Raw genomic sequence first — 14,625 nt, 5'->3', positions numbered from 1 at the left:
GATGGAGTAATGTGTTAACTCTTGATATGTAAGATTTCAATCAAATATTATGTGGCTCCAACCCAAAACCTCTTTAAACTCATAATTCATGATCGATCGGGACTCCATACGTGGAGCTCGGTCGACCCAAAAACGATGATGTGCCAGATATATCATACTAAGATATTACATAAGATGAATGCTTTCTCATTGGTTCACTTACTGGTTGAACATTTTAACTATGAAAGAAACCTGCAAAGTGTATGATAAGCTGCTATCATAGTAAAGGTGCTGATCTCAATAAAAAAAGCTAAAAACTTCTTCCTTTGTCACTGTTCTTCTTGTCCATTTCATTCTTACTTAGTCTTCTTGGTTGCTGTTGTTTTTCTTGCTCATCTCCTTATTCTTTTATTTTTTTCATTTCTTCTTGAATCAATAAAATAAAAAAAATCATATAAGTATATTGATGTCTTTTAAACAAATATTCGTTTCATATAGTACTTTTATGAAAGGCAATGTGTTATAACCTATTTTATTGTTATCTTAGTTCATTGATTCTAAAAATAATTTTTTTAATTCTAATAATCCCGGAGGATTCTATTCTCGCTAAAGTATTTTTAGTTTGTGATGATATTGATAGATAGGCATTAGGTGAGACATTAAGTCAAAGTGAAAATCATTTGCTAAATAATATATGTTTTGAGACTCTTTTCATAGACTTGAATAAATAGTAGTGATATCTTCGAAAATTAATTGGCTGAAGAAAGATTGTAAGAAAAGATTAAATGTGACTTAAACCATAATATTTATGATGCATTAGATGTTGTTACTCAGAATAAATAAATATGGTTGTAGCCAAGATGATGGTGTGTTGAAGATAATAATTGTTCATACAATGATTTGTTTATTGGTCAAGTATGGTATTTGAATGATATTAGAGTTATTTTATTATATATATTATTGTATAATCTAAATAATGTCTTTATACAAGTGTTTTAAGATAGGACTAAATTTTAAAAAGCCTCAGAAGACTAGGTTATTTAAAGAAATTTTAAGATTAAACATGTTATAACTAAAAGTTATAAGATAAAAGTAAAATGCAAGTTTCCGATTGCCAAGTGCATGATAGTAATTTGCTAAGATTGAATAGGGGTCATAAGGAATGCAATAGTTCTTTCATCAAATAATAAGTTATGATAAATATTGATTATTCTCCAAAGATGATTATTACTAATATAAAAAAAATTAAGAATTATTGTTTTATACAAAAAAAAAACTTATGTTACATTGGAGATTGCACTTAATAAGGTTTGTGGTAACTTTGACCAATCAAATATAATTCTATTTTTAAGGGAGTTAAAATTGTATAATTACGAGACTCGTGTCCAAATGATAGTTTCATTAGGAAATTATTTTTAAAAAATATTTTTAGACTTTCAGAGTTTGTTTTAGAAGTTTCAAATTATAAACGTGACTTATTTTTTATATTGATGTTGCATCTATTATGCAAATATCTCGGTGTTTTGAAAACCAGTGAGACATATCCATTCAGGTCCGATGTAAATTTTTTCTAAAAATTTCAGGTCATTTTGACTAGTTCCACTATGCAATGCATTATTTTTAGGCTTGAGGCAAAATAAATGCATCACATAGGAATTATTTTCTATGATCTAAATTTTTACTAGGTTTTGGACCAATTTAGAATCTTATATGTGAAAAAAAATTGCATGGACCCATGATATTTCTATGAAAAAAGAAAATAAAAAATAACACATAGTTCATAAGCTAAATAATTTATAAATATAAAAAAATTAAATGAAAAACCAGTGACAATTGTCGATTTGGATCTAATCGGAGTGTTTCCAAATATTTTCAGGTTCGTTGAACCTGTCCTTCTTCCTGATTCCATAATATAAAATTTTACTAAGTATTTTGGATCAATTTAGAAGATCAAATGTCAAAAAACATTATATAGATTTATGATATTTTCATGGAAATAGAAAAAAAATTAACCAAAAATTTAAAAAGCACATAGTTTATAAGCTAAATAATTCATAAAAATATCTTTAAAAATTTAAAACAGAATATCAATGACATATGTCTATTTGTATCCAATGCAAACTTTTTTTAAAAATTTTTAGATTTATCGCACCAATCCTTCTATAAGATGCACTATTTTTTTGAATTTTGAGCAAAAATAATGCATCACATATTAGAAATTATTTTCTCTATTCTGGATTCTTACCAAGTGTTTTGGTCTAATTTAGAAGATCTAATGTCAAAAAACATTGTATGGATCCATGATGTTTTATGAAAATAAAAAAATAGCTAAAAATAAAAATTAGCACATAGTTCATAATCTAAATAATTTATAAAAATATCAAAAAAATTAAAATAGAGAACTAGTAACCTACATTCCTTTGGGTTGAAGTCTTTCTAAAATTTTCAAGTCTATTATATCAGTCCTTCTATTGGATGCACTGTTTTTGGATTTTAAGCTAAAATAGTATATCTATCACATATTAGAAATTAGCTCAAACTTTTCCAAAGTATTCTAGACTAATTTAGAAACTCAAATATTAAGAAACATTACATGGATAAATGATATTTCCATGGAAATAAAAAAAAATTTGGCCAAAAATAAAAAAAGAAAACATATTTAACAAGTTAAATAATTCATAAAAATAAAATATTTTTTTAAATGGAAAAACAGGGACATATGTCCATATTGGTCTAATTGAAGTTTTTTCTAAAATTTTCATATCTATTGAGTTTACTCTTTTTGAATCTTAGGAAAAAAATAATACATTGCATATTGGGACTATTGTCTTTGTTTCAAATTTTTGCTAGGTATTTTGAACTAATTTAAAAAATTAAATATCAAAAAAATTATATGGATCCATGATATTTCTGTAGAAATTGAGAAAAAGTTGGCTAAAAATTAAAAAATGATGCACAGTTCGTAATCTGAATAATTCATAAAAAGATTAAAAAAAATAAAATAAAAAACTAATGACATATGTTCATCTGAGTCAAATGCAAACCTATTCTAAAAATTTTAGGTCTATTGGAATAATCTTTCTATTTGATACACTATTTTTAGGTTTTAGGTAAAAATAGTATATCACATTTTAGATTATTTTTTTTCTCAAATCTAGATTTTTACTAGCTGTTTTGGTACAATTTAGAAGCTCAAGCGTTAAAAAATATTATATGGATTCATGATATTTCTATGAAAATAAAAAATCACACATAGTTCATAAGCTGAATAATTCATAAAAATATCAAAAAAAATTATAAAATGGAAAACCAGTGACATATGTTTATCTGAGTCCAATGCAAAACTTTCTTAAAACTTTTAGATCATTTAGACTTGTCCAATTATGTAATGCATTATTTTTTAGTTTGTGACAAAAATAATGCATCGCATATTATGAATCATTTTCTCTGACCTAAAGTTTTATTAAGTATTTTGAATTAATTTAGAAGCTCAAATGTCAAAAAAATATTGTATGAAATGACAATATTTCTCTGAAAATGAGAAAAAGTTAATCAAAGGTAAAAAAAAAAAAACATATAGTTCACATGTTGAATAATTTATAAATTTATTAAAAAAATTTTAAAATAGAAAACCAGTGACATATATCCATCTAAGTCAAATGCAAATCTTTTCTAGAAATTTTAGGTTATTTGGATGTACTATTTTTAGATTTTGGAAAAAAGAATATATCTCATCTCATTTTGAGAGCCAAAGTTTTACCACGTGTTTGAGATATAAGTAAAGGTTAAATATCAAAAAACATTGCATGAGTATAATATGTTTAGACACACATTACAGCTGAAAACATAAATATAGAATTGCTCTTTATTTCTTAAAACACTAGAATATGTCTATGATTTCTACAATACTAGGATACACATTACTGAAATGCTACCAAAATTTTAATAATGTATATAATTTTAAAATATAAATTCTTTTAAAGAATCATATTTCTTCATAAAATCGAACTTATACACTAACATTCTATATCATATAGGATTTGCAAGACTATATATATAATTATGACTAGATACATACAATTCTGATGAAAAACTAAAAAGTAAATTGTCCAAAAAAATATTTGTCATCCAAAAACCCCATCATTTTTCTTTAGAAGAATAGCACAGAAAATCTATGATGTACTTCATACCGAATACATAATAATCATTTGTGGAACATGCAAAAGTTATTAATTGGTTAATTAATCAACGACATACTATTTATGATATTTCATAATGTTTATAATAACTTATGATGCAACTTGCTTTAGATAACTATATTTTTCCTATAACCATCCCTTTACTTTGATGATTAGTGTAATTCTGGGATACAATAATTTTGTATTTGCATCACTCAGATTCTTAAATATGTTCACCTGCAACATTGGAAACAAGCTTCATTAAATTTATTTATTAAAATAAAAATATTTAAAAGGACTCTACTGAACATTTACTGCTTTATAATATTTTAATCTTATATTTTACATTAGATATTGAATTATAGTGTGCCCAAATCATCCTATATATATTGATAAGTGTCAATGCTTCATTTTCTTACTATACAATGACATGAAAATATATTTAATCAGCTCTTTATGAGTCTTGCTATACTATTTAAATAATACAAGGCCATGTACATTGAAATGTTTCTAAAATAATAAGAAAAAGTTAGTAATCTATAAATACTATTCTAAATAAGAAAAATATTAATAATACTAAATACTAAATATATTTTGAATCTGGAATACATTACTATTGATGGCATAAAAAAGAATTCAAGTGATGCCATTGCACATGCCTTTCTAATTAGAATGTCGGCATATATATATATATATATATATATATATATATATATATATATATACATATATATATATATACATACATATATATATATACATACATATATATATATATACATATATATATATATATATACATACATATATATATATATATACATACATATATATATACATACATATATATACATACATATATATATACATACATATATATATATACATATATATATATATATTACATCTTCGTTTATTGAAATCGATAACTTTATAAAGCAATGCAAGTTGAGGTGACGTACATCATCTCTTTATATTATGTCAGTTGATAAACTATAACACCAAAGAAATCAAATAATTTGATCAATTGTCTTATATTTAATAGACAAATGGAAAAATAATTATATATAATAAAACTTTAAGTAAAAACGAATATTAACTAATGATAAGTGCTTCAGCTTGCATTAGATTATTGTTGCTTCTTCATCTGAATTAATTTTATTTTTCTCAATACTCTAAAAGATAAAAAAAAATTCAATACAAACACATTAGATTATTGTTGCTTCTTCATCTAGACTAATTTTATTTTTCTCAATACTCTAGAAGATGAAAAAAAAATCAATACAAACATCCTCTTTACTAGTATCTTTGATATCTTATAAAAAAATATTAAAAACTTTCTTTTAAGATGGCAACTATCTACTTATTCCAAGTTTAACCTTCAATTGGTCTTTATTACATTCAAGTTTAACCTTATTCTTCTCTAATTTCTCATCTAATTTCTTCTCAATGTTCATCTTCAATGTTTCTTGTGGATTACATATTTGAATTATCGATGCAAATGTCTTTTAAGTTTCTTGGGCATCATTTTAAGAACTGCATAGCCAAACCATGTTCCCACAATAAACACTATGAATATCCTAATAATCTTGAGATGTCTCACAGATTTTACATTCAAACTGTTGAGGCTCACGTTACTTCAATTGTTCTTCTGTGATATCATCCATACATTGCTTACTTTATTATCTAATTATCTAAAAAAATTACAATTAATGTAGTTTATGAAAGAAATATAGGTAAGTAGTCATGACTCCTCAACTGCTAGTACCTTAACATTTAGTACCTCAACTATTAGTATCTCAGCTATCTATTGGTATCTCAACATCTGGTACCTTAACTGTTGGTACCTCAATATCTAATACCTCAACATTTGGTGTCTCATAAGAATATAACCATGCCTCATTTGACAGAGGATTTAACTCTTTCATTATCTATAAATAATAAAAAGCGATCATTATGCTATTTTTCAATAGAATTTATAATAATAAATTTATATTTGATTTCAAAACAAGGTACTTACTTTATCATATGATAATGTTGATATCATTCTATTAATTATTTTTAAATACAATGTGGAAATAGATCATTTCTATAATATTGGAGATTCTACTTTATTTGATGGCTTAAAGCATGGAACATGCTCACGAAACCACCCTTATCAAATTTTAAATATATGTTAAGATCAAATCATATTATACAATAATAGAATACAATAATGTGTAAACTATATACCTACACATAAGTTATGTAATATGAATAGATATTCTTTTAAACAGCTGACAGTCTCTCTCCCACTATTGCACCAATTATACTTGTTCAAAAATTTTAAATTGTCAATAGTTGATGCTGAGGACCACTGCAATCTGTAGGTGATTTGACAAAATAATATACAAACAAAAGTATATAACATATATATTCGACAAAAGTCCTGATCCATTATCACTTGAATGTAAATTTATTGTCAATATTTTTAAATCGTTAGTCATTTAGATTAAATAATACTTTTGTATAAGATATACCCTATGGATCCAAATGTCTTTAGATCAATAACTTCTTTCATAATTATCAATATTAATCCACTAGATACGAAAATACCAAAGATATTTAAGAAATAACCAGATATAATACTTCTTATAACATGCAAGTGACACTGATAATGAGATTAATTTTGCTGGACTATACATTATATGTGTTTGAAAAAAGTGACCAAAATTATCTACAAAGCTTTATCCTAAATTATTCAACTATAATAGCTTTTTCACCTCTCTTCATCATAAGAATGGCATGATCTACGGGAACAAACAAATAAAACTGTAAAGCTAAAATTTAAAAAATATCAATGATAATTAAATATAAATTAAATAGAAATTTACATAAACAAAAATATACCTATGCTTAAATCAACATTCTTGCAATGACAGACATTCTACACATATGACAAGCGTTTTATGAAATAATTATTTCCTATTTAAAGCCAAAAGGTATTATAGTTAATAATTCAATGAAAAATTATCTAACTAGAAAAAACAAGAAAAAAATGACACACTATGCATATGCTCAGAAATCTATAAAAATACAAAAAAAAATTCTAAAATAAAAAACCAATAACATACGTTAAGTGTCCTATTCAAAGTTGTTTTAAAAAATTTAAGATCATTTTAAATAGTACATATTTGTGATGAACTGTTTTTTTTTTTATTTTTTTCACAAAAACAGGGCATTACCTATTAAGAATTTTTTTTCTAGATATAATTTTTTATATATTGTTGACCTATTTAGAAGCACAAATATGAAAATTTATTACATGGATGTATTATAATTCAACCGAAGTGATTACCAGATCACTTTAAAATACTGATAAAAATATCATTAAAATACATGAAAAAACAAGCTTAAATGTTCATTAATTATTGTAGGATGGCTCTGATAACAATTGTTGGGTTCTTTTAACGTATCAAATATGGATCAAACAATTGTTTTATAGAATCATAACTGAATTTTGGTCCAAAAATAAACTTAATAGATCCAAAACAATGGATTAAGAATGTTTCCATAAAACTTATTAAATCCATTATAATATACATAAAATCCTATAATAATTAAGAAACATATTAACACGGAAGCATACTTGATAAATCCATTAGAGTATTTTCTGAATTAATTGGTGACTTAGTCTTCCAATTGCAAGTATCCTTAAGAACTTTAGATTTCTCCTTAACGGGTGAAGAGAAACTTCATTCAATACTGCAACCGGGGACCATAACCTTATTTATAGTCATAACTGATGAATCTACAATTATGATTATATTCATAATTGATGAATATACAATTATGCTTCAAGAGTTTCATATTCCTAACTTATCTCGTCATTAAGTTAGAAATATGACTGATGGTATCCACATAATTAATTTTCATAATAATAATTATGTCCCTTAGCCAAATAATTTTACTTTAATTGGATCACTTTAATTTTTGGCTAATAAAAATAATAACTTAACATATTTAATTATACATGTGTGACCCTTAAAATTCTAACACTTATTGCTCCCTCGATGTTGGCTATAACATCTACGGCGTAGATTTGTGGTGAGTCTACCTCCTCTACGCTTCCAACTATCCCAATCATGTTGGCTCCCCTTCGCACTCTATAGTCTTCTTGTCCTCTAGATCTCGTCTCTCCACCTCAAGTTCACGATGACACCTTAGGTGAAGAAGCTCATAGATCCTTAATGGGAGGCTATAAAGCAATAGCGTGGGTGGATGAGGAGATGGTGGAGGTCATCCTACCAAGTTGGAACCGGAGGATGGGGTTGCAGAGCGAACAATGATATGTGAAAGCAACAACTTGTATGGTTGGCCGGAAACAACTACGACCCTGCCACTACTAAGTGAACCTCGCAACTATGTTGTGGTTCGCCATCAAGCTTTAGGAGCAAGACGCAACAATAGAAAAGGGGTAATTGGGCAATGCTCTAACGATTAGAGGGGTGCTCCAGAGTGCTTGTGAGGCTAATCATTGCCATCATATCATGAGTCGCATAGGTCACCAAGCACGAAGCTCGAGTCGCCAATGCATTTACCGAGCGATATTGATATAGTTGCAGAGTGTCGACATATGTGTCGTTCTCTTTCACCTTTTCATTTTGTCTTAATTCTCGTCACCACCCTCCCTCCTCATCCACAACAATCAGCCACGATTCATCGTGGCATTGTTGTTTGTCAACATCGAAAATATAATTGAGACGTTAAAATTATTTTTTTTATCCATCGAAAATTATTTTTTTCCCATCATTTCATACTTCTATCATTAAAATCGATACCATTAAAATAAATAAAGTTAGATATTTTACTCTCATAATTATAAAAGATTCTAATATAAAATTTTTAAATCTGATCAAAAATAAAAAAAACGTCTAACAACAACACGTGGTTAGCCTCCGAATCGAACGCTTACAAACTAGGGCTTTGTTTGTCTCTTCACCGCACCGCTTCTACAGTGAAATCCATCCCCTACTCTTGTCTGTCTCTCGTTTTCGTCCCTCCGTCGTCGGTTTTCCCCGTTCGCCAAAGGATTTCTTGTGCAAACTGCCTTCCCTAGCCGAGCAGCTTCAATCCTCACATGGCTCTACCCTTATGCCATCGAGTTGATCCCGTGGGTTGCAGCTGCTTTCTCGCAAGTCATTCCTCCGAGTCATCTATAGCCTCCGATTCCCGCTGTTGTTTTGGTTTTCGCTCCGCTTCGATTCGGATTCGTCGCTAGAAGCGCTGGTTCTGACGCTTTAGAGCTTCCGCCATGGGGAAGAGTAAGCTGCTGCGTCAAATATTATGTCATATGTTCGGCCTTTACCTCGTTAATTGTTGATTTGTGAAAAAGATCGAATCATGTGGTTGGTGCTTCGCCAAAGTCGCATTTTTTAATTGGAATTCGGCGGTTGATTTGCCTGAATCTCCACTATTAAAGATTAAAAATAAAAGAATTGTTTTGATAGATATCTTGATCATGCAGGTCACCGGCGCAAAGCAGGTGGTGATCAGTTTGATAGCAGCGATGCTGACAGCGTGAGCTCCGTCTCAACGGGCTTCTCGGAGCTAACGCTGGCTAACGACACTGAGTACGTGAACTCCCAGGAGTTCGAGCTAGAGAAGTACATCGATGCTCTCTATGAAAAGAGGTACCTTTGTATCTCTTATTGTATATAGAACACAAGAAAACAAATCCCTGGACTCTGAGTGCCTTCGTTTCTATATGCAGAGTTTTTACCTACTTTACTTTGAAAAAGTTGTTTGAAACTGCCAATCAGTACATCAATACTTCAAATTAGCCGATATGAACTTAATCTTTAAGGATTTCTCTAAAAGAATATTTCTAAGGGAATTTATTCTTTTGATAAAGATTTTTGGTTTACATCAATCAATAGAAAAAAATAGAGAAGCAGACTGAAAGTAAGGGAACTTAAGGTGAAAGATTCAATGTTGAGGGCGTACGTCCTGGACAGTGTCATTCATGAGAAATGTCTTAATGGCTCAAGACATTGATATGTACTCTCTTGTCCAGCTTTCCTTGCAAAGACCGAGGAAGATAGCTTTTGTTCTCCTGCTTTATATCATATCAAATAACTATTTAGAAAGTAGAAACTCAGGGTTGGTACATTTATTATATTAAATTATGGTGACCATGTAGAAAATTTGTGAAGAACCTTCTGCTTCTTAAAAGAACCTGGATGCTTTTTTCTCCATTAAATCCTGATAAATTTTTTTCGAAAAAGAATAAGCATGAGTTCTGTAAATCAGATTGAATTTGTCTTAATTTTTGTGATGCTAATTCCGGAAGAAAATAACTTCTGCATTTTGTGTATTTGCTTAGATCTCGAATGCTTATGTATGCTTTTAACATCATTATATCAACTGGACATGTTGTCTATTCTGGAATTGATTTTACTCATTAGGCAATTTTTTTTCTTTTGGTGGAAGAGGTTAAATGATGATTGTTAAATTTAGTAAAAAAAATATCTCATTACCATTTCACCTATTTTTATGTTCCTGTTCTTTTTTTATTTGCTGATAAACAGTGTTACCTATATGCTGAGAATTTCAATAAACTGAATAAAAATATCCTATTTCATGCTAAAGGGGATCTACAAGAGAGATGGCTTTGTCCATGCTTGTGAATGCATTCGAAGGAAATGTGCTTCTTGCGTTTGTCGAAAACAAGTGAGTTAATTCAACAGGCTTGCTTGCTATCTTGGTTGGGCTGTAAAGTATGTGACCATATATTTTATTTATCAGGTTCTTAATTACCTGAAATTTAGAAGTTTTTTTCGTTTGCTTGTAGAAAAGGCAGTTGGAAAAAAAAATGCTAATATATATACTCTTACTACTGCTACTTGTGTTTCACTAGTTCAAGGTTGTCTGATCAACTGACAAATGTTCGTAGCACCAAAATATGTTTATTGATTCTGCAGTTCTTTATACATTTGTACTATTGGCTAGGCGGTTCTTTTTATTGTTTGCGTAAAGAAATTATTCCCATCGTAACATATTAAGATTTTTCAATGGTCTGTGACCTCTTTGTGTCTCCATATTATTTACCATTTTATTCACTTGATTCTGCAAAAGAAATTCTTTACTCATGAACTTTTGGAAGTGAATTTATAATGTACTTGTGGTGCTTTGACCTTCAAACACTGTTTATTTTGTACTACTATAATAAAATTGACTTCAACTTTACATAGTCCTAATTTGATTAATTGAAGTAATCATATATATGATGTTACATCTGAGTTGTCTAACTCATCTAACATATCTGGCTTGCTTATGGTTGTTGCAGGTTTATTACATTACTAAGTCAGTACATCAATTCAGTCAAGAGGGGTTCTACAAAAGAGGCTTGTTTAGCTTCTCGTGCTATTGGTACTATTTAGTCCTTCATGAACCATGTATTTGACGATTATCTAGCTGATGTTGCAACTAATTTGCTTCTTTTTTGTTTCAAGGACTGCTTGCCATTACCATTGGTGCTGGAAGTAGTGCCCACGAGATAATGGAAGAATCGGTGTCCCGACTCTCTCAGGCCCTTATGTCTGGGTCTGATTCACTCAAGAAATCATCTGTATGGTTTAGTTTTCTATATTCTGTGTTATATAACTGTCTCTCTCTGTTTCTTTGCTAATTCGCAGACTCAATTTGCTGAATTTGTCATATGCTATTCTAGGTACTGGATTGCCTTGCTCTTGTAACTTTTGTAGGTGCAAATGACTTGTTTGAAACTGAACTATCGCTGAAAACAATGTGGCAAGTGATATATCCAAAATCAGGTCCTAATGTATGTGAGCCTGTTCCTGATTTGAAATGTTATTTGAGTTTAGTTCATTTTGATAATTAAATCCATGTTTTAAGATTCATGAAATTTCTTGCTTATACATTCAGGTTGGGCCAGTGAAAAAACTTCCCCCTACTGTACTAGCAGCAGCAATATCTGCGTGGTCATTTCTTTTCACAACTGTTAGTAGTTGGAAAATCAATCCTGACAATTGGAAGGAGTATGTGAAGTGGAAATGAATTCTAGTTTGTTGTTCATGTTTTTAATAGTTGGATTCTAAAACAAATTTTCTCAATCTGTCCAGGGAAATTTCTTTCCTTTCAACTCTATTAGAAGATAATGACCGTTCTGTTCGTATTGCTGCTGGAGAAGCAATATCCATTTTCTTTGAGTTAGGGATATTGGACCAGAATGAGCAAGTTGATACTGACAGTATCAACCATGAAGATTTGAAACATGGAGTGCTTGCATATATGCAATCAATGAAGGCAAAGATACTGTTTAAAGCAAATGAACTCTCTGTTGAAGCAGGAGGTAAAGGAACTGACAAGAAAAATCTTAATGATCAACGAGACTTGTTTCAGAAAATCTTAGATTATGTCCAGGTGAGCTTTTTTTTTGCGTTGAGGCTACGTAGCTTGTGATATATGTAATATCAACCAATATTATGTTTTTGAAACTGGTTTTTTCATTGTAGACTGGTGAATGTCCAGAAATTTCATTGAAGATATCAAACAAGCATGGTTTCCTCAGGGCCTCAACATGGACCGAAATAATACAAGTACTTGATTTTCTTCCTATTGTGATTTTTGTAAACAAGAAGTGCAGTTCTTTAATGTGATTGTTTATGTTGAGCAGCTGAACTTTTTGAAGCGTTTTCTTGGGAGAGGCTTTCTGAAGCATTCCCAGGTCGGTGATAAACTAAGCTGTTTAGTCTCATCACCTTCAAAATAAGACAATTAACTGTTTTACTTGTTACTTATCTGTCCTCGATTTTGTCTTCAAATGAGTGACTTCTGTTACTGGTAATGCAGGATAATGAACTACTACATGATATTTTTGATTTTGCACGAGATAATTCAGAAAGTCTATCAAGTAAGGAAAAGGTGAACTTCTGATATTCGTAGGCACTTGAGATTATCTTCTAGCGAATTTATTTCTTATTATGTCGTTTAACCTACGTAAGTTCTTCCTATTTCTTTTTTCTCTGTGAACAATGTTGCTAAAATGTTTTAAGTTCTGTTCTATGTTAATCCTCTGAACCTTCTATATTATTTGTATTTGGTATGGTTTTGAAATTATTGCATCATGTAGTTACAATGATGAGAAACATCAATGTTGCAGCATGATCTTTACTTGCATGCTGAAAAATGTGTGGTCGTGGTTCTTGGGTTATTAGAACTACGAATTGGGGCAAGGATTTTTTATGATGATATGTTTCTTAGCTGTGTTGTCTCACTTAAAAAGCATGTAAAGCACTACCTAATCGATTGACATGCTACTATATGAAGGGGATGCCACTCAACCTTTTGTATGATTATGATGAAGTTGCAAATTAACTGTTCTTTCTTGTCTAATGGCTATTTTGGTGGTAAAACTTGGACTGATTTTGATCGCACCCATCAACTTTGTAATGCACATATATAGATAGCTTGACATTCTTTGCTCTTTTTCCCATTCCGGACGGAAATGTCGTTGACATAAACAATGGCATATTGACAGCTTCATGCTGTTTGCAAATTAGTTAATATATGCATGAATGCGAATGTTGCATAACTTGTCAGTTTTTTGTTTATGCAGAAGATCTCTAGGACAGAAGGTGACAAAGGACGGACTCAAAAGATGAATAAGGATCGTAAGTTGGCTCAGGTATATGATTTGCTATGAAAAATGAACTTGTGCCTTTTCTCATCAAACCGTGCCCAGAGTGGATCTATATTTTCCCCTTTCTTTCTAGAGATCCTCGGTTGCACATAGGTGTTTGCTATTAAAATCCTATCGGACATTCTATACTGGAGATGGCTTTTGATGTATTATGTAATTGTATCTGCTTTTTTGATGTCAGTCATCAAGGACCCTTCAAAACTGAGGTTTCATTCATTTGCTCTTTGATCATGCAATTCAAGATGTTCATTGGTTTAACCATGTGGTATGCTTACAGGAACGAAAACGAGGCCACTTCATCCCTCGAGAGGAGTAGACCACATGCAATTTTCAATCATTACAAGTAGTAGTGGATTCAATTTGAAGGAACTGCCTTTGTTTGACAGACATATTATCTTGTAATCTTAGGCACTTGATATTAAAATGAGACGAATGTAACTTGTTTTTATCGATGCGATGCGATCTACTAGTATATTTATTTTTGCACAAGTTGTCTCTTGATCGAATAATTAAGCAACGCTGAAATGAGCTTTCAGTTGACTTTTTAAGTATTATGAGCTTTCATTTGACATTTTGATGCAAGCATCGATGCTGCTCAACGTGACTTGTGCTTAAAAGCTTGCTTTCTTCCTCATGCTTAACCATTATCTGTTCTTTTCTTTTGATACAAAGGTTTACTGGCCTCCAGTGAAATGAATCCATGCATCATCGGTTGACTGCCCTTTGTTCAAGCAAAAGAGAGAGAAAAAGAAAGAAACCTCAGCA

General features: G+C 30.0%; 1 protein-coding gene across 7 annotated transcripts; it reads left to right on the top strand.

Moving 5' to 3' along the window:
• Positions 1 to 9,120: 9,120 nt before the first annotated feature.
• LOC135585228 (uncharacterized) lies at positions 9,121 to 14,349 on the top strand. 7 transcript variants are annotated; one of them, XR_010497240.1, is made up of 14 exons: positions 9,121 to 9,460; positions 9,664 to 9,829; positions 10,788 to 10,868; positions 11,485 to 11,567; positions 11,651 to 11,766; positions 11,869 to 11,979; positions 12,084 to 12,196; positions 12,281 to 12,581; positions 12,674 to 12,757; positions 12,835 to 12,885; positions 13,011 to 13,082; positions 13,777 to 13,845; positions 13,934 to 14,066; positions 14,138 to 14,349. XR_010497240.1 is itself a non-coding variant. In XM_065154537.1 (13 exons), exons 1-13 carry the CDS (start codon positions 9,451 to 9,453, stop codon positions 14,174 to 14,176), a joined length of 1,296 nt encoding a protein of 431 aa, XP_065010609.1. In that variant the 5' UTR covers positions 9,121 to 9,450; the 3' UTR covers positions 14,177 to 14,349. The 7 variants fall into 7 exon arrangements, 5 of the variants coding, with proteins under 5 accessions (XP_065010609.1, XP_065010608.1, XP_065010612.1 ...); XR_010497241.1 differs by lacking the exon at positions 13,934 to 14,066 and having other exon boundaries at positions 13,011 to 13,071; positions 14,138 to 14,287; XM_065154537.1 differs by lacking the exon at positions 13,934 to 14,066.
• Positions 14,350 to 14,625: the final 276 nt, after the last annotated feature.

Source organism: Musa acuminata, chromosome BXJ3-6, assembly GCF_036884655.1.
Source record: "Musa acuminata AAA Group cultivar baxijiao chromosome BXJ3-6, Cavendish_Baxijiao_AAA, whole genome shotgun sequence".
NCBI classification, from domain to species: Eukaryota; Viridiplantae; Streptophyta; class Magnoliopsida; order Zingiberales; family Musaceae; genus Musa; species Musa acuminata.
The sequence above is the reverse complement of the archived record's forward strand: the minus strand, read 5'-3'. Positions and strand labels throughout refer to the sequence as shown.

Excerpts from the sequence above, each read along its gene's own strand:
- LOC135585228 (XM_065154536.1), top strand. Across the intron at positions 12,582-12,673 it reads AAATCTTAGATTATGTCCAG|ACTGGTGAATGTCCAGAAAT; the intron begins GTGAGCTTTTTT and ends TTTTCATTGTAG. Across the intron at positions 12,758-12,834 it reads CATGGACCGAAATAATACAA|CTGAACTTTTTGAAGCGTTT; the intron begins GTACTTGATTTT and ends TATGTTGAGCAG.